General features: G+C 39.2%; 1 protein-coding gene across 1 annotated transcript in view; it reads left to right on the top strand.

Moving 5' to 3' along the window:
- The first annotated feature begins 1434 nt into the window (after window positions 1–1434).
- The window catches only part of col28a2a (collagen, type XXVIII, alpha 2a), a 28790-nt gene continuing 10971 nt past the window's right edge, over window positions 1435–19253 (top strand). Inside the window, exons 1-16 of the mRNA XM_088929994.1 lie at window positions 1435–1501; window positions 2031–2186; window positions 2751–3325; window positions 6411–6431; window positions 6695–6754; window positions 8546–8599; window positions 8991–9035; window positions 9202–9228; window positions 10415–10459; window positions 12466–12510; window positions 12715–12768; window positions 13610–13678; window positions 14037–14105; window positions 14475–14543; window positions 18042–18110; window positions 19141–19209. Of these exons, the coding sequence (XP_088786120.1) occupies window positions 2042–2186; window positions 2751–3325; window positions 6411–6431; window positions 6695–6754; window positions 8546–8599; window positions 8991–9035; window positions 9202–9228; window positions 10415–10459; window positions 12466–12510; window positions 12715–12768; window positions 13610–13678; window positions 14037–14105; window positions 14475–14543; window positions 18042–18110; window positions 19141–19209 (1416 nt within the window). The 5' untranslated portion in view covers window positions 1435–1501; window positions 2031–2041. The remainder of the gene's footprint in view (window positions 1502–2030; window positions 2187–2750; window positions 3326–6410; window positions 6432–6694; window positions 6755–8545; window positions 8600–8990; window positions 9036–9201; window positions 9229–10414; window positions 10460–12465; window positions 12511–12714; window positions 12769–13609; window positions 13679–14036; window positions 14106–14474; window positions 14544–18041; window positions 18111–19140; window positions 19210–19253) is intronic.

Raw genomic sequence — 19253 nt, 5'->3', positions numbered from 1 at the left:
CATTTGTTTCAAATATGCTGTAAATTTGTTAACATCTTTAGAAATTAAACAAATGTAAGATTTTAATAACTATACAGGACTCTTAAGTGTTTTGTACAACTTGGCCACACCTCCTTACTCAAAAAAAAGTTATAAGAACATTTCTTCAGACAAGTAGATGTACAGAAATGATTGTTTTTCTTCTTCTTGTCTTCGCTATTTAAATGTGAAAAACAAAATGAGTGTCACAGCTGTAGATTGACCAACATATATCTATCTATAGCCTTTTCAGTTGTTCAGTCTCAGTGGCGAGGGAGAGAGTTAAAAACACCTGATTGCTGAGGAGCTCACAGGTCACGAAGGCCTATATGAAAGAGACCATCTGTACAGATGTTGATTTCTCATCTCTCCTCCACCAAAAAAACTGCATGTCAAACTACTGCCTTAAATTACCGCTCCATGTGATAAAAGTATCGTACAGAGAACCCATGAGCAGGGAGGGACCTGAATAAAAAATACTCAATTTAGGAAAACAACAATTAGTTGTAATTTTTCCTAAATGTATTCAACTCAAGCACCCAAGTGCTGTGACGGAAATTTGAAGTGCAAATAACCCTACTAGAACTTACAATCAAACTATGACAGGTAACGCTCATTTTGATCCAGATTTTTATTTACACAAAAGAAAAAAAAACACACTAGTAGAAATCTGGAAAATTGTTTATGATCCCCTAACAAACTTTGAACAATACGTTTCTCATAAAAATAAAAGACCGTTATTTGCAGTGACCTGGAAGGAGTGATAATCACAGGGTGCTGGCCTCAGAGCTCATGACAACCACTCGGGTGGCTCATGGTATGTGATAGCGAGGTTTTATTGGCTTGTAATTGTGGCCTCTATTGGAACTGACCCAGCGAAAAACGTCAGGGTGAAAAAAGCCCATTTCTTTCTAAATCTGTTTTGTCTCATTTTGACAAACACACCCTGTTTTGCCTTAACAGAAGACAATCGCTTTAAGAGAAATTCAGGCTTTGCAAAAGGGGTAGCTGTTATTTCTGTGGGAAAACGACACTATCCGAAGACCTTTAGGAAGACTATCTGGTGTAGTTGTTGATACGACTTTATGTACGGAGGGGCATTTCATGATAATTAAGTATTCCAGCTGTCATCCTATTCCTAACTCAGAATGTAGCCTTACATTCACAAGGAAATTGCATCAGTTCAGGCAATGACACCACGACCTGTGATTCTTAATCAGATTTATGTCTATCATCCCTTTTCTTCCTCCCCCTTCCCTCTCCCGTGTTCCACCCTGGGCTGTGGGGTCTCCCTCTTCTGGCACACCTCCCACTATAAAGGCTACACACAGGATCTCCAGCCCACAACCTCAGGATTGCTGCTACAGGAACAGGGAATTAACTCCCGGCTCACCTCTCCCCCTTCTCTAGCTTCAGTTATTTGGCTTTGGCTTCTGACAAGCTGATTCTTCAAGAATACTGCACACTGGAAGGTGTGGTCCTGGTAAGTGAAGCATCTTGGTTTTTAAAAGGTCACTTTCTAAATTCTCTCACTTCCCAGGCTTTAACATTTTAAGGTTTGGTTTTGTACTATACAGTATATCTTCCACTTTCCTGTTTCTTTCGAAAGGAATCCAGTATGAATACAGCATGTTTAAATTTGTTCCATGCTTTCCTTCCTTTTTACCTACTCCTTAAGATCACAAAATCACATGTTAAATATTATCTAAAATGTTAATTTATCGAAAGATACTCTAGGATTAACTGCAACTCTTGATTGTTTCATTTCTATACAGAACATACCAATTGCATGCACGTGGATCAAATATTAATTCAAAGTGCATTCATGTTTACACTGTAGTTTGAATAATATTTTCATAATATGAATTAATTCAAAAAGGTTTTATGAATATAGCCATACATTTGTTCTGCTCTGCAATATTTGTCCAGTCTGTTTGATTTATTACTTTCAAAACTATGCTTTGTTTTCATGTGCAAGTATACCTAACTACAGTATACAAATCCTCCCCCAGGAGCAAAAACAATGTACCCTACATTCACATGGCTCCTGTTGGTGACAGGACTTCAAACCATCTCCTCGCAGGATCCTTATGAAGACAGAAGTGTGGCGAAAAAAGTAAAAAACAAACTGTTATCCTCAAATGCAATAGAGAAACATGATGGCCAAGGTAGGAGTTATCTCTTAAGAAGCTGCATTAACAAATTCCTGCAGTGTCTCTAGCGCGTTTTTCTTTATCTAAGACATCCATGTAGTACATGGTTCACTATGGTCTATAAAATATGTAACTTCATTTTCTTCCCGCGTTGAAGCTGAACTGTAAGATGATAGAATTAAAGCTGGATACACAGCAGATCATACCTTTGACACATGCCTTCAGTTGTTGTAAAGATCAGAAAATTTTCAGGAACCAAACTGATCCTATTCCAGATAAATGCTTTTCTTTATTAAAGAATTACAGTCTGCTTCATGTAGCAAGAAGCCCTAGAACTAAATGAAGATTTGGATTAAGATGAGTAATGAAATCAGGGTCATTGGAGACATTACTTTTCAGAGCTCTTTATACTTTACTAGACAGCCATAATTCTTTTACCTCTGGGTCTACCATTGAGATAACACTGATCGAGTGCTCTGGCTCAGATCCAAGAGAAACCTTTACAAGAGACACCACTGCTCAGAAGCATTTTTGCTTTGAATTTTATTTTTTTTTAAAATAACTTCCCCTCGTCTTTAGCTATCTTAGATGAAGACTGCACCTTCGAGCTGGCGTTTCTGGTGGACAGCTCAGAGAGCGCCAAGGACAACCACGAACGGGAGAAGCAGTTCGCCATCGATGTGGTGGACAGACTCGGTGGCGTCCGCCTCAAGTCAGGCCGCGGCCTCAGCTGGAAGGCGGCCTTGCTCCAGTACAGCAGCCATGTGGTCATTGAGCAGACATTCAAACAGTGGAGAGGAACTGAGAACTTCAAGTCCCGCGTTGCGCCCGTTCTCTACATTGGACATGGTACCTACACCACCTACGCCATTACCAACCTCACCCAGATCTACTTAGAGGAATCAAACCAAGGAAGTGTCAAGATCGCAGTGCTCTTCACGGATGGAGTGTTCCACCCCAGGAACCCCGACATCTTCTCGGCCACCGCTGACGCCAAGAACCAGGGAGTTAAATTCTTCACCATCGGAATCACGAGGGCAGCTAATGAGCCCTCCAACGTTGCTAAGCTGCGCCTGCTGGCTAGCTCCCCGGCCTCTAGGTTCCTCTATAACCTGCAAGACGCTGGGATTGTTGATAAAGTCGTAAAGGAAATGGTGAGTCTTAAAACACTGGAGCTCTTTGAGTTGTCTCGTCAGAAATTCAAAATGATGCTGTAGAAATGTCAGCTGGGGCTACAACCTTCTCCTACATTAAGGGTATAGGATAGCAGTAAGTGTAAAAAACATTTTTTGCTGTTGATGAGGAGGACCTTTCTCCATGAAACTCCACCTTCCTGAGGGGCATGACATAAGGACATAAGAATTCCCCCCATCTAGTCCTTTTGGTAGTTACTCATTAATCGATCCAGGGATCTCCACTCATCATACAACCAGGATATCAACTTCAGCAATATCTTTGGTGGTTCTGTGACCAAAATTGTACACAGTATTCTGAATCAGGCCTTACTGGCACATTATACAATTTTAACACATTTTTCTTGTGTACACTTGTGTACAGTGGGCACACTTCTGTGTACATATCCTAGCACTTTTTTTGTCTTATTAATTGCTTCCCCTGACAAACGCAGAAGGAAGTTATAAAGAGGTCAGGAGCCAAAGAGAAATCCCACCGAGCACATTCAGCACATCCAACACTGATTGTAGAGAGCACAAATCAACACCACCACTAATAATACTAATGGGGTGCTTATTATTATTGGAATAATAGCTGTTATTTTTACATGGATTTTTAAATTTTGGGGGAAAACAACACAAAAATGTTGCAACAAACTGATGCCCCCCCCCCTTCTCAACAAGACAGGGCACAGAAGTTCCAGCATGTTAAGTGAATATTAAACGTAGGAACATATTTTGAGATTTACATATTTCATTAGTAATAAAATCAATTTCAACTTTGGAAATCAATTTCTAGGGAGAAAAAAAATAATGTTTTAAGCATGCAATTCAATTTATTTTTCCTAACATATCTGTGTTACACAACCATCAAAAACCACCAGTACGCTTGCTTTTGTTGGCACTCTTTGCTGCTTCATTCACTGAAGAGAAATAAATTAAAACCTACATACAATATACATTATGAAAAACTATATACACATGACCTGTTTCTATTCTTTTGCAGAAAATATCAATGTTACTGATGGTACTGTATAAACTGAGTCTCCTCCCCAACATTAAGACTTTTAATCCATGCTTTGTTGAAATGCTTTTTAAACATTTCATGTAACATTTATTTTGGAAAGTAAAATGGATCTCTCTTGTAGGCTTTTCATTAACTATACAGGTTGGGGCATGTTATACATATGCATGTGCTAGACTTTTCACCCTTAGCTAGCTACAAGATGACAAGATTATTATTGTGATTTTTTGTGTGTTTTAAAATAAGAAAAATAAGAGCAAAGTACATTTGTTAAACCTAAGAATGGTCTCCAAACAGGACACAATGTATAGTTACTTGTCACCTCATAAAAATATTACAAGTTTATTCTTTAGTTAAACACTAATAACTTAAAATAAATTAAAACAGATCTAATTATTAAAACAGATCTATTGATTATAGATAGTGTAACACATATGTGTTTGTTCATTTTAATTTTATCCTAACGATAAAAGGTTGAAAGGGGACACCGCATTGTCAGGATACTAATGTAAGAGTTACTGAAAGAAATGCCCATGTTTTTCCTATGTCAAAAAGGATGGTAAAGCTAACATGAAAATGGACGTTTCAGTAGAACAGCTCTGTCGTACTAATTTTCCGTTATTCGTTTAAATAGGAATGAACAGATTTTTTAGAATAGAAAAATTCTTTCTTAAATACCCTCTTTCTTAATTATCCATCTTTAAAACAAAACGTAGAAAATGTTGCTGCATTTAGAGAGCTCGGTCTTCAGAGAGATTTCAAAACTATTTCTGTATTTGTGAAGAAAGTTGGTTAACCGTTCATGGAGATCATGAATGAGGTCTGACTGAGGGGAAAGAAAAAGGAGTATGTTTCACATCACAAGACCGGCTGCACATTGCCTTTAACAACGAACTGCTGTTCAATTAATGGATTGTGGGAATTTACTTATTAATATTTCAGAATTTTTGTTTAAGCATTCTCAAGCCATGACACTTTTTTTAATGAAGTAGTTTAATAGCAACCAAGAATGCTTATAGTAACAGAAAAACAGAAACAGCTGTCAAAGATCCACAAGATCATGCATGTACTGTCCTCTCCTACTTAGCTCCTTTTTTTTTTTCCTGGTCAGATGCGATATAGAGAAATGATGTGATGTGTATGTCAAAAACAATCGCAGTCAGGAGTTTCCAGTCCCTTGTTTCACCACAGAGTAATTTTTTCTTAGCCAATACCATTTTCATGAGATTTAGACAATATTTACATTCACATAATCTTCGTGCAGTACATACCTATATGTTTAATGACTGTGTAAGGGGTCTTTCTGGACACTGCTATTAACAGCAATTTGGCCTTTAGTAGCTGTGTTCATTGTTCCTCTTTGTACACTTACCTGATGTAATAACCGTGCATATACAGTATTATACAAAATGCTGTACATCAGTTTTGTATTTTTTGACACTGTATTATACCAGAGGAATTTTTCCTGTCTTTTTCTCTTTCCAGAAATGCTGTGAACAATGAGTCTAGTGGTATATTCATTTCCACAATGTATCACAATTAATTGTAATAAGCACGCAGGGAAACTGAAATGTAGTGTTGTCAAAGCCATCAGTGAATTGTACCGGGAGTCTACAAAATATGACAACAAAGTTAGAAAGGTCATGCATTTTCTTCAGTAGGACACCATTTAATGTATTCTATGATGGTTCGACAAAATCCGTATCACCTCTAATGTTAAAGTATTGTAGGGTTTCTAACGAGAGCATCTGTATGCTGGCTACCTTTGGTCCTCTTTGCTGCTACATTCATTCGAAAGAGATCATTAACATTATGAAAACCCACATAGACATGACCTGTTTCAATTCTTTTGTGCTCTCAGAGGGGGAATTAATGGTACTGGTTGCTTTTGAAAACTTTCAATGACCTATTATTTACTTTACCTAGGTTAATGGGAATCATATCTGAGATGTTTCATAATTGCATAAAGTAGATTTGAATAGTGTGTCATATGATCTATTTGGCAGATATTTTCATTGTCCTGGTTTTTTTTTTAATTCACAGGCAGAACTGGCTGATGAAGGGGTAAGTTTGACTGTTTTACCTCTGACTGGTTTTGAACATCTAAACTTTTAAACCAAATTTCGGCTTCAGAAACCTGTTTCTTGCTTCCTTCCTTAAAAAAGCTCATTTTGCAGTAAGCGAACTTGATGACACAAGTGTGATTTGAGACATTTGTTAAAGAACCGCTTGTCAGAGCAAATGCCACGCAAATTACCATACATTTCTTGGCAAAAAAAAACTGTTACCTCGCTGCCCATTAATTTATCATCTTGTTCTTTTTAAAGTGTCCCCTGGCTCAGAAATGTGCCTGCGAAAAGGGAGAGCGAGGTCCCAGCGGTCCACCTGTAAGTATATTTAATAATGTCTCAGATAAAATAAAATGTGTTTCATTTTCTTATCCTCTGCGCTGCTGTAACTATGAGTACAAAACAGAGTTTTAGAACTCCTCCTGTTGAAAGAAGGCAAATAGGATGCATCTGAAAGCTGTGGTAATGTCTGTTATCAGAGGGATAATTATTCTGCTTTTGAGCCCCTTGCAAAAAATATTGCCCCTTCTCCACCTGTAAGCAATTGCAGTGAAAAAAAAAGATTTAGCTGGCTGAAGTATATTTAAGCTTAAAGATATATGAAGAGCCGTAACCTGTCATTTAAAAGGAATAAATGTTCATGTGTACAACTATCCAGCTGTTATCCTCATGTCTGTTTTTGTACATTAGCAGACATTTCTTTACACACATTAAAGAGCAGTAAGGGATCATCATTCCCTCCTCACACTGCAACCAACAGGACACCCTTGAACCTGTTAGAAAATCAAGTGCTCTCCCTACCATTAAGTAATTAAGTTAGTAATTCTAATTAATGCTTCAGAAAGTCATTGAAATCATATTAAAACATTAAGACCTGGCTATATTTAAAGACCCTGAAGTTTTTCTTGAGAATATTTTTAAGGAATGTAATATTGTAGTCCTATGTGGTGCCTGTGCTCGAAGGTTTGAAACCATAACTTTGTACTTTGCTTTGCTGTAGAAACATTTCAGATCTGAATTCAAAGACACTACACTGCATAGAATGGTGCAGATAATGAAGACATTAGATGTAAAAAAAAGTCATATGCTTTTCATTTAAAAAAAATCTGAAACCACATCAACCTTGTAATATAACATTAAAATAGGTCCGGCCTATTCTATACTGACAAAAATTAAATGTCTGAAGACCTCTTCAGATTAGTGTATTAGCTTTCCCAGATCTTTTTTGGCAGTATTGCTAAACCTGTAGTTTGTAAGCCCATCGTGTGATGATATACAACAGCATGATCACAATCCAGGTGTTATTTTAGAGCAGGATTCCAGGCATACTTTGTGGAGCAATTTAAAAGCTTGTATAATAGGCACTGTCATCTGTTTAATGACCAGAAAAAAAGTCATTTCCCATCAAGGGCAGGGGGATTCGTTGCCCAGGTGCAGAAATAGTACAGTTACCCCTGTAGCCCTCTGGCCAGTTAGAACTTGCCTTCAACGCAGACATGTCACATGGGCTATCTGGGATATCTCACAACCTGCAGCCATCTTAGCCTTGACCTCATCCTCTACAGCTTGCTAAAAATGTCACACTAAATTCCAGTCACAAAACGTGCCCAGATGTTCTGAAAGGAAACAGGGTCTCTTTAACCAAATTGTCTTTGGATTATCCAGAGTTATCATTTCTGACTTGTTTCTGAAGCCACTGTGCAATCCAGAATTTATTAATTCAATTCAGTTCAATTCAATTCAAGAAGCTTTATTAGCATGACCAATGAATAAATCAGTGTTGCCAAAGCATACAGTATACAATTAACACAACATCTACAGATATTTACAGACACTTACAAAACAGACACATCATAATACATTAACATACAAACGTATTTCGTTGTTCGTTGTTTTTTCGTTGTTTGTTGGAGCATTATTGAGAGACAGGCTCACTGACAACTCACTTTCCAAGACTGAATTTTGCCTTCTAAGATATACTGTAGCTCCAGTCAGGTCACCATCAGTTTTTGCTGGGAAACATCACGATACGTGAGAAGCAAAGCAGTGAAAGTTCCTGTATTATTATACCATTCTGTTTGATTTGTAATTGTACTTTCATTTTATCAGGGTAAGAAGGGTCGTCCCGGAGACGATGGAGCCCCTGGTATAAAAGGACATAAGGTACAGTAACTCTACTCATTCTAATTATTTATTGCCTGTGCAAAACATCCATATATCTCTGTGAGAACGTGAAACTACCTTAATCTCTGTCGCTGTGAAATAACAAAGCTTCCATTTTCTTTTCACAAGCAGCTGTCACCCTGTGTCCTGTAGTGAGTATGTTATTCTGCAAAAAATGATTTGAATAATTTTTATCTCTTTTAGAGAACATGCTGCACTAACATTGTCTGAAGTGCTTGCTTCCGGGACAATGAGGTATAGGTCATTGAAGAATAAGGGTTTAGTGGGACAATTGCAATAATACTGACTTCTGCGTACAGTATACTGTATATTAATTACAAGTTCCTATTTTCAACAGAACTTGCTAAATCTGTAATGTACTTCATTTTAGGGTGAAAGTGGATTGAGCGGACTTCCAGGTCGAGAAGGCGCAGAGGTAATGTGTGGAAAAACAAGGACAAATGGACAGGAATCGTGTTCCAGCCAGAGCAATGCTTAACTTCAGAGCTGTGTTTTCTGTGTATTAGAAGGTTTTTTGTCATTATTTTAGTGTTATAAGAGATCCAATGTGAGCAAATACTTTGTATTTCTCCTTCTTGTAGGGTAAACCTGGCTACAAAGGAGAAAAGGTAAAGTGTTACATTTATTTTAAAGAAGTACATATTTGTAAATTGTTCAACTGTTACTCTAAATAATAAATGTATAATCCCATAATTAAAATCAGCTGAGAAAACTCATCCATCCATTTTATAATAACTTCTTTCACTTGAGCGTCTCAGGGGAAAATCCATTATTAACTATTATTTTTGGCTTAAGACACCTCTTAAGTGTGGGTGGTCTGGTAGGGTGGAGGTTAGGTCTGCTGTCTCATGGGTCTAGTGTCCTGATTCACACCTGGTGAGGACTATTTTCCGTGTGGAGTTTACATGTTCCCGTTGTCTCCACATGGGAACCCCATCTGTGGTTCCTTTCATCTTTTCAAAGACACACAGGCTCGGCTGATTGGTGTCACGAACCGCGTATTTCCGAGCACCTCTCACCACCAACACCCGCGCACTAATGAATCAACTTCATTCCTCACGCTCTTCCCTGTTTATACCCTCTCACTCCTCTCAGTCCCCGCTCACTATTGAAAATTACCCTTGGCTTTCTCTGGTGAGCGCTACGACTCTCGACCCGATTTTTGGCTACTCGACCTAGTTTCCTCCTGCTTCGACTTCGCCTCGCTTCTCGTCTCGGATTTGGATTCACTTGACCTGACTCTTTTGGCTACCCGACCTAGTTCTCTTGTTTCAACTTCGTCTTTTGCTTTTTGCTTTTGGGATTTGGATGCTAATTGGTTCCAATCACATTCAGTCTCAGCGCCGCATAGGGTCCAACCTGGTGCTCCTGACGCCATCTCTGACGATTGGTGTCTTTACATCGTGCAGATCTGCTGTATGTGTCCTGTGGTGGCCTGGGGACTCACCCTGTTGGTAGTCCCGCCTTACAACCTATGCTTCATGAGTAGGTTTGAGCTTGCACGACCCTTACAATGCCTAAGCAAATTTCTGATAATGGATGGATAGATGCCTATCATGTGAAACTGGGAATTTTAGGTCCATTCTTTTCTAATAAACCAATTATATTTACAACAGGGTGGAGAACCCTTTTTGAAATGCCATTGTCATTTATGGTTATTTTTCTGTTTCTTGTGTGATTTGTCATTTTTAAGGGGTTGTCTTGCACAGTGAAAGTTAAATGTACTTGTAATGTTTTCTTGAGGACTCTTGAGGCCCGTACCATTTTCTAATGATATTTGTGATTTTTGTGAAGGGTGAAAGAGGAGAATGTGGAACCCCTGGAATTAAAGGAGACAGGGTGAGTATTTCACTGTATTTTCATTCTATAAAAAACACTTGATTATTTTGCATTACAGAAATAAGGAAACTGTTTTTTGCTGACAAAACTGCAAGTGGCTATATCTGCATATACAGTATATATTCAAACATGGACAAGTAGTAAACACATACACTGTTCTGCAGCTTTGCTAGTTTATCAGAAACAGTCTGTTTTCTAAACAGATCTCTTTTCTTAGCCAGCAGCTAGATAGATAGATACTTTATTGATCCCGTGAGGGAAATTGCAGTGCAACAGCAGCTTTACACAGACAACACAGCCACAGTGTAACGAATGATACAATAATAATAATAGTACAATACATACAATACAATCAGTACAGTGAGGGGTGCACTAAAAGAGTTACTCACAGTCCGGACACATAAAGAACAAACTAGAACAGAACAGTACGCAGAAAAATCGTATCACACATATGAATATAAATATAGATGTAAATAAAGATATAGATATAAATATAAATGTATTGCTTATACATAAATGTATTGCACGGGTCCCTGGCATATATTGCACAAAAAACGGTTGTAAACAGGAAAAGAAAGAGAACAGATGTAGCAGTAGATGTGTAGATGTGTTCAGTCCAGAAACAGGTCACTGTCAATGTTGCCTCTGCCCAGACGCAAGGTGGATGCGTTGTACAGTCTGATGGCAGAAGGCAAGAATGACCTCCTGTAGTGCTCCCTGTCGCACCGTGGATGAATCAGTCTATTGCTGAACGTGCTCTTCATTTCTACAAGCCTGTCAAAGAGGGGATGGGAGATGTTGTCCATGATGGCCTCTAGTTTGGACACCATTCTCCTCTCAGCCACTACCTCCAAGGGGTCCAGGTCAGACCCAATGGCAGAGCTTGCTCTCCTGATGAGCTTGTTCAGGAGAAAAAATATAACCCTGCAACTCACAACTGGCAACCCACTGAAGCTCTGCAGGTGTGAGCCTGGTCAGTACCTGGATGGGAGACCTCCTGGGAAAGCTAAGGTTGCTGAAGTGTTATAAGTAGTTGAAGTGGTGTTAGTGGGCCAGCAGGGGGTGCTTACCCTGCAGTCTGTGTGGGTCGTAATGCCCCAGTATAGTGACAGGGACACTATACTGTAAAAAGGCGCTGTCCTTCAGAAGAAACTTAAAACCGAGGTCCCGAAATCATTAAAAATCCCAGAGCGTTTCAGGGGTGTTAACCCTGCATCCTGGCCAAATTTCCCATTGGCCTTTACCAACCATGGCCTCCTCATAATCCCATCTACTCTGCTCTCCACTCCACTGATAGCTGGTGTGTGAGGAGCCTACTGTATGCACAATGGCTAACATCACATCATCCAGGTGGGGGCTGCTCATTGGTGGTTGTGGTAGAGGGGAATCTGTTGTAAAGCACTTTGAGTGGAACACTTAACTATAACATATGCATCTTCCATGCAATACTGCGTATCTGTAACAGCAGTTTTCAAGTGTTCCCAAAAATAGTCCGAACATTAACTCAGAGCTCCAAACACAGCTCATTCACAATTTAGTCAGTGCAACACTAAAGGATTAGCCTGGCATGTGAAGCAAGTACACAAGATCAGCAGGGCCTGGGATAGAAGCTGGGGTTATAGCAAAAGACAAAAAAGACTATACCCACCTCCTTCATCACATTGTTGGACACATCTATGATTGTCTGTGGAGTCACATTCCTGTTCTGTTAATTTTATTGTAGTTTCCTTTTATTGACTTAACCAAATTCCATCTGATGCAAAATCAGTACAGCACATAAGCTCGTAGGGAAAAAGAACAGGCTAATACAAGAAAAAAATGTGTTTCGGTCTGCTAAAGACTTAAAACCAGGGCAATGATCTAAAGCACAGAGCCAAATTTATAGCAGACTGGTTTGTGTAGAAGCTTTCGGCTTCTCCCTGGTGGTCTCCCTATTGGCCACAGCTGGTGCATTTTAAATGTGTCATTGACATCACTGTAATTAATCAATCATCTACTATTGACAGGGTCCTGAAGGTCCATCTGGTATCAGAGGAGCGAGAGGTCTCCAGGTAAGGGATAAAGACCTATCACTGACATTTACAAACAGTGGTCATATTCAAAATGCACTAACTCCCCTAGCCACTATATCTTCTTAATGTTAATGAATGTGTCAGAATAAAAACACTGATGGAAACACCAATGTTATTATTCTTTTTACTCACATATTCCATTTTAATCCATAATAAACTGATTGATTTTGATTTCTTTGACAGGGTCTTCCAGGGTCTCAGGGAGACATTGGGACAGAGGGACCACAGGGAAAGAAAGTGAGTGTCTTTTATTTTCCATTTTATTATTTCAAAAGTACCAACAATTTGCCAGATACCACAATAATCTCTGTTGTAGCTGAAAGACAAACACTGAAAAGTAGACTCCATTTTGATATCTGAAAATGTCTGAAAATGAAAGTGTGGAGGGCAGCTGAAAACTATTCCCAGATGTACCACAAAGTCAGAAAGTACTGACAGTCAGTTTTATGTTTTGTGAATTGTTTGGCTGTAGCCCAAAGCAGTGTATATCATCCATTAACAGTAGTGTACATTAATGAAAATACCTGTGTTCGGTCTCTAGAAACACTCCTCAAATTCAACAGCTCAGGTTACTGAAAGTACACCAGCAAAGGCCTGGAGCAAAAAAAAAGAGAGAGAGATTTTCCCAGACATTAACAACAATAGCTGGTAAATTTTCATTATTTCAACATTCCTCTTTTCCATGAGGCCTACAAAAGTTCCAAAAAGTAAAAACATTTTCTGTACAGGTATTACTGGATTATTGAATTATTGAAACAAAAATAAGCATGTCTGTAGCATTTAATGGTTTTGCTCTTTTATATGATCTCCTGTGGGCGACTGAAAATTATGTCTGACATAATGAAAGTTTTTAATTTGTCAGTAATCTGAGTCTAGATGTTAATGGGCTGTGGGAAGTGAAAGAGTGTCCTTTAACTACTATGATTGAAAATAATAATAAAATTGACTGATTTGGTACTGTGGCTTATGAAAACACCCACATACTGTAGCTCCAAGGCTGAATAGAAACATGCAGTGGCCCAGTGCTCTTTCCCGGCCCTGTGGTTGTACAGTGATGCCACATGGGTTTGTATTGTAGGGGGAACGAGGACCTGCTGGGCCTCCTGGGATTCAAGGGGAAACTGGAATTGGGCTTCCTGGACCAAAGGTACTGTAAACACTGTCTACTCCTCATTCACTCTGCAACAACATCTGGCCTTGACAGGAGTTACCGACATCTTCGCAATTTCTACAGCCTAGTCCTCAGCAATGGAGCACTCTTCCTGGTATCCAGTGAAGTCAATAAAACAATTTAGGTTTTCTGTTCCAGGGGGTCACTGAGAGAACGCCCAGCTGGTTGCTGATGTTTTTTTTTGCATTAGTGGATATTCGGTTTTGCAGGTACATTTATTGTGGTAAATACCTTGTTTGTGGTGTGCAGCCTCCATTTGTTGTGGTTTGTTTCCTTAAACCAGGACTTTTACACAACATTATCTCACTTTGCATGTCAATTTCTCGTAACCTAGGGTGATATGGGCTTTCAAGGAAGACCAGGCCCATCCGGACCACCTGGTATTGGGGAACCAGGACTACCTGTAAGTAGAAGCAGCAGCTTCCTAATGATGTCAGACATTTTGCTGAATTTGCTGTAGGACCTGCAATAAATGGTTGCTTAATGAATCTCTGTGTTCATGTTTAATATGTGAGCTGAAGCTCATTCATGGGTTTAATGTGAGTAGTGTGAGCCACAACTTTGAGGCTGTTCCTGTCAGGATGACTGCAAACTTTAGACCTGTATGTCTAATTTTGAGGGGGAGCATTATGTGATGCTAATAGCACTGGGCAGCAAATGGTTTGCCAGTCTGTCCTTAGTGTTAGTGACACATGCAGTCCTGTGCCTCCTCCTTACTTGTCTCCCTGTTTTTTCTAATTTATACTGGCATTTTTCCTGTGTATGTTTGCAGGGGCCTCAGGGGCCACAGGGTGTTCAGGGAGAGAAAGGACCTATAGGAGAAGGTTTTCCTGGACCTAAGGTATGTCAATGTGTCCCAGTATGTCTACAATCGTTTTTTGTGTTGCATTTCTCTTGAAGATGCCATATTTGAAAGTGGTTTTCCAGCAGATTTAGAATAACCCATCTAATCACACCTGTCTCAGTGGACAGACTCTTCCATTATGTATAATGTAACCATGCATTCATAAAAAAGTGTTTTGCTTCTCAATCAGGAAAGTATTAACTCAGCTTCAGCTGTCGTTAAAAATGGACTGAGAGACTGGGAATTCAGCATCTTATGTGGCAGGCAGGTGTTCATTCATCTCATCGAGGATCATTCATCTTCCATCAAATGATTTTACCAACACTACCAGCTGCCTGCAGGCTCTATCTGGTTGCTAATATCCATCATAGACACACCTAAGATGAAAATATAACTGTTCAACATCATTTAGCTGCACAACTGCAGTCTGTAAAATCGAAGAGAGGATAAAAGCACAAGACATTGTCAAAGGTTGACATTTTTGCGTGAATTCCACTTCTGTCTCTCAATTAACAGCTGTAGATCAAAAGCTTATGTGAGAAACTAAAAAAAGTCCATACAAGTTAATAATGTTTTGGTTCTTGTTGTCAGTGGCAATCTCACTGTCCATTGCATTGATGTGGTTTTGAAATCTGAATTGATTTGGTCATTAATTACAACACTAACATCAATGTCAATATGTCAACACTGCCTTACTCTGTCAACACTGTAAATGCCCATTCCCAATGGAAAAGGGTAGAAAAAGACTATCCACTTCATTATGGAGATCACTGTAATGCGCTGGCCGATAGTATGGCTGGATTTCAACGCACTCAAGTACCGGTAGGACAAGGTACAGAAATGCATAGGTCATTGTTAAGCAGCACCAAATACAGTAGCTTGGCTTCTCTGGCACTTAGTTTATACTCTTAATGGAGAACCATTCTTATGGTACACGTACACACCACCCTTTCCAGTCCGTGCCACAGTACTTTCATGTTTCTTCAAGCTAATGTTGTTATATAGTATGAGATATTAATCACCAACAATACATAGGACGTTGTCACTGGAATCCACCATAGTACTGAAAAGGACTTCCAAATCGTCTTGGCATAAATGTGTCTGCAATTTATATAAATTATATAGGTATTATAAACTTATACAATAAACCTAACTTTAATTTAATGTTTATCTTCATCCATATTTACTATCCACACGTTAGCACAAATAGCAATTATTGGTGAAAGGCTTTGTGTGTGTTTTTGTACTGTATAGTCATTAGAGCCTCTCAGAGCAAAGGTGGAAGTTAGCAACTAAAATAAAGGGACTGAACTGACCCACCCAGTTCCCCTTGCGTGCTCTGTGAGATTTTGGTGAATATTTGGGATATGTCTATTACATTATGTTTTTCCATTTCTGTGATTTCCATCATTTAATGGGTGTCACAGTGGGACAGTGGTTAGCACTGCTGCCCTGCTGCGCTGCAGCCCTGGATTCAAATTGAGACCTGCCATCTGCATAGAGTTTGTACGTTCTCCCCAAGTTCCTGTGGGTTTCGTCCATGTGCTCTGGTTTCCTCCCTCAGTCCAAAGATGAACTGGTGGGAAAAATCGCCCTGGTGTGTGGGTGTCTGTGTGTCTCCCCTGTGATGAACTGGCGTACTGTTCAGAGTGTATCCTGTATCCTGAGTGTATCCGTTGCTTGCCTGGATAGGCTCTGGTTCCCCTGTGATCATGAATTGGAAGAAGTGGTTAAAAAATAGATGAATAGATAATGATTGATACAATCAATATAGTTTTTTTTTCAAAACTTCTGTCATCAGCGAATGAGTAACTAGAAGATGCATCTCAGCCTGGAGGAGATCGCACCAAAATGTGATTTGCTTTTTCCACTGTTTCACCTTTATTGTTCGTGACAATGTGTACTTTTGTCTCTATAAATTATCACAACCCCTTAATTTTCTTCTATATCGGAGCATCTCTCAAACATGCGTGTACTGTTGAGATTATTCATTAATAGAGTGTGACAAGCTGTTACAAGCTGTCTGTGCACATTTTACAAACTGTATTTAAACACCTGTTTTAGTGCACAGTAATGGAGAACACTTTTCAGCCTTGAAAAGTACATTACCCTTTTCACGGTGAAGAGAAAATATGTTTTAAATTGATAACACAGCATTTTCTGAACATGAACATACTATACAAATGCCACATGTTAAAGGAAGAACATTGATTTTCTGTGAGTGCCAATATTTTTTCCCTTGATAAATTCCCTTTGACCCCTTTGATGAAAATAAAGGGCAGTCTATGCAACAGTCAATAAAAAAGAAAGTTTCAAAGCCAAACAGTAACAATTTATTTTTTCCTCTTTTTCTTTCTGGGTTCAAGTCAGAACTTGACCACATATTAAATAAGGAGAACTGTAGCAGCTTTGTCCCATGTGCAGGGTTATTTCTAACATAACCTTGAGCTATATATACTTGGCAAAAGTCCCTTGCTAGAAAATAAGTTTGTTCTGAGATGTGCTGTGTCCTGCAGCAACAGAGCAGCTGTAAAAAATTCAGTCTTTTGAAAACTTCATTTGGCAGGATTTAATGCATCTAAGTCTTGGGCATTCATCTTACAGTGGAAAACATGCTAAATTTCTTTTCTGTTTTTAATTTTGATTGAACCCATGGCTACATTTTTCCTGTTTTATGGAGAGCATTTCTTAAAACATAATTTTGTTTTCAATTAAACAAAATGTAGAAAATGGATACAATACCTAAAAAATAATATGGATTATAGAAACTATGGGTTTAAAACTGCAGAGAGACTGGTTGGTACAATATACCAGGAAACTAAAGCTAAGTCATGTACTTCTGGTCATGATCTACTGCTGAGACACATACAGCTCCTGTTCATTGTTGCCAGGGAAACAAGCCATGTTTAAAAATTCAGTACTTTTCCTTTAGAAAGCGTCAAAGAGAGTTACAGGCAAAAGCAACACATTGTGTACACTCTTCTTGCGAGTATAACTTTTACCGATAGGATGCAAAGTGATCATTTTAATTCTGAGCTGCAAGTCTGTTAAACCGGTATTTTATTTATTTTAACAAGCAAGACATTTTGTTTGATTACTACATAATGTCCTGCTTTTCCTCACTCTTTTTTTTAATCATTAAGAGTTAATGCGCCCTATAGCACAGCCCGCGGATGTTCAGAATCAGTACAAAAGCTGAAAAGAAATTCCCACTTCAGAAGGGGAAGCATACAAATATTCCAACCCAAAATTTTAAATTCCTCCTTCATATTAATAGAATTTCACAGGAACAGAAAGACAAAGAATGTGTGCAAGAATTCAGTTCGCAGTCTGGAAAGAGTTTTGTGGTTTTTAGGAAAAAGCACATATAATCTTAGCTTGGTGGCCCCATGATTATTGCCCCCATCACCCTGAAGGTTCAAGGTGCTGTTCCTAATTTGCGCTCGCAGATGTGTGGAGTCTGAATGAGATGAGAACATCCTCATTGCGTTGCAGGGAGACCGGGGGCTGGAGGGACCGAGAGGGTCTCGCGGACCCCCAGGCGCAGGGATCAAAGGTGAAAAGGTAGGCTGTAAATATTCAACCGATGAATGCCGTTCTCTGCAATGGGAGCAGACATGCTTCTCATCTCTGTGACAAAGGATGTAACGGGGAAAAGAATAGAAAGGAAAAACGAAAGCCCTTTTCCGGAACAATTGTCTCCTAAGAGCTGGGGTGGTCTGGCATCTGCTGAGGCAGCCGGGGGGTCTCCTGAAAGATCTTGACAGCGTGAGAAAGTGCAGACTTCGTGAGGGAGGGTATATACGCCATATGCAGTACCTGCGGCAGATAACAAAAAGGTCTTGTGTTCCCTGGAGGACGACGGCTTCAACATAAACACGCTGAGTGATGACTTTCCAAAAATGTCTTTGTATTTTCAGATGCATGGTGCAAAAATCTAGCACTTGCCTGTTGCTTTCTTTAACCCTTTCTGTTGCCCTGAGCTGGCCAATTTTGAAAGTGTTACTATTTTTAAATATCGAAGATGATGTTTCCTGTTTTCTTGTATCATGTTTTTTTTCAATTACTCAGGACAAATCCCAGTCCCGCAGTATTATAACAGTGCCTTCCCTTGTGGTCTCACCTTTTTCCCCCAAGGCTGTGTCTTCTGTTGCCCCATTTAAAAGTTTTTTTCCTGCTTACAGATATGTAAAGTTAAAATCTGTATTAACTGAGAAAATGAAGTAAACGCTGTTTTTGCCCGCTACATCTCATCTTTGGCTGAGTTTCTTTTCATCTCAAACACTAAAATTGAACTCCTAGTAACAAAGATAAGAAAGATAAGAAACTAGAAAAAGATGAAAAACCCGTTTTCAACACTGACATTTAGCCTGTCATTACTGTACAATTCAGAATGCAAAATGTAGAACTGGGGTTGAAACTTGGTTTGCTTTTTGTGGGGATTTTATTGTTCACATAGTTACTATTGGTACTGTAGCATCTTTATTACAGCCTAAAGGTGATGAAGCAGGTTACAAAATGCACTTAATTTGCTGGGACACCTACATCACAGGCTTTACTCTGACTTCTGACCCCTGTTCCCTGTGTCTTCAAGGGTGAGCTGGGGCCTCTTGGGCCCCCAGGCCTAGTGGGGTTACCAGGAGCGGGGATTCAGGGCGAGAAGGTAAGATGATGGGCTTCACCCCTCTCTAGTCACACTGACTGACA

The sequence above is a fragment of the Atractosteus spatula genome, chromosome 13 (genome assembly GCF_055471065.1).
Source record: "Atractosteus spatula isolate fAtrSpa1 chromosome 13, fAtrSpa1.hap1, whole genome shotgun sequence".
Lineage (NCBI taxonomy): Eukaryota > Metazoa > Chordata > Actinopteri > Semionotiformes > Lepisosteidae > Atractosteus > Atractosteus spatula.
This window is presented reverse-complemented; position numbering and strand designations above follow the sequence as displayed.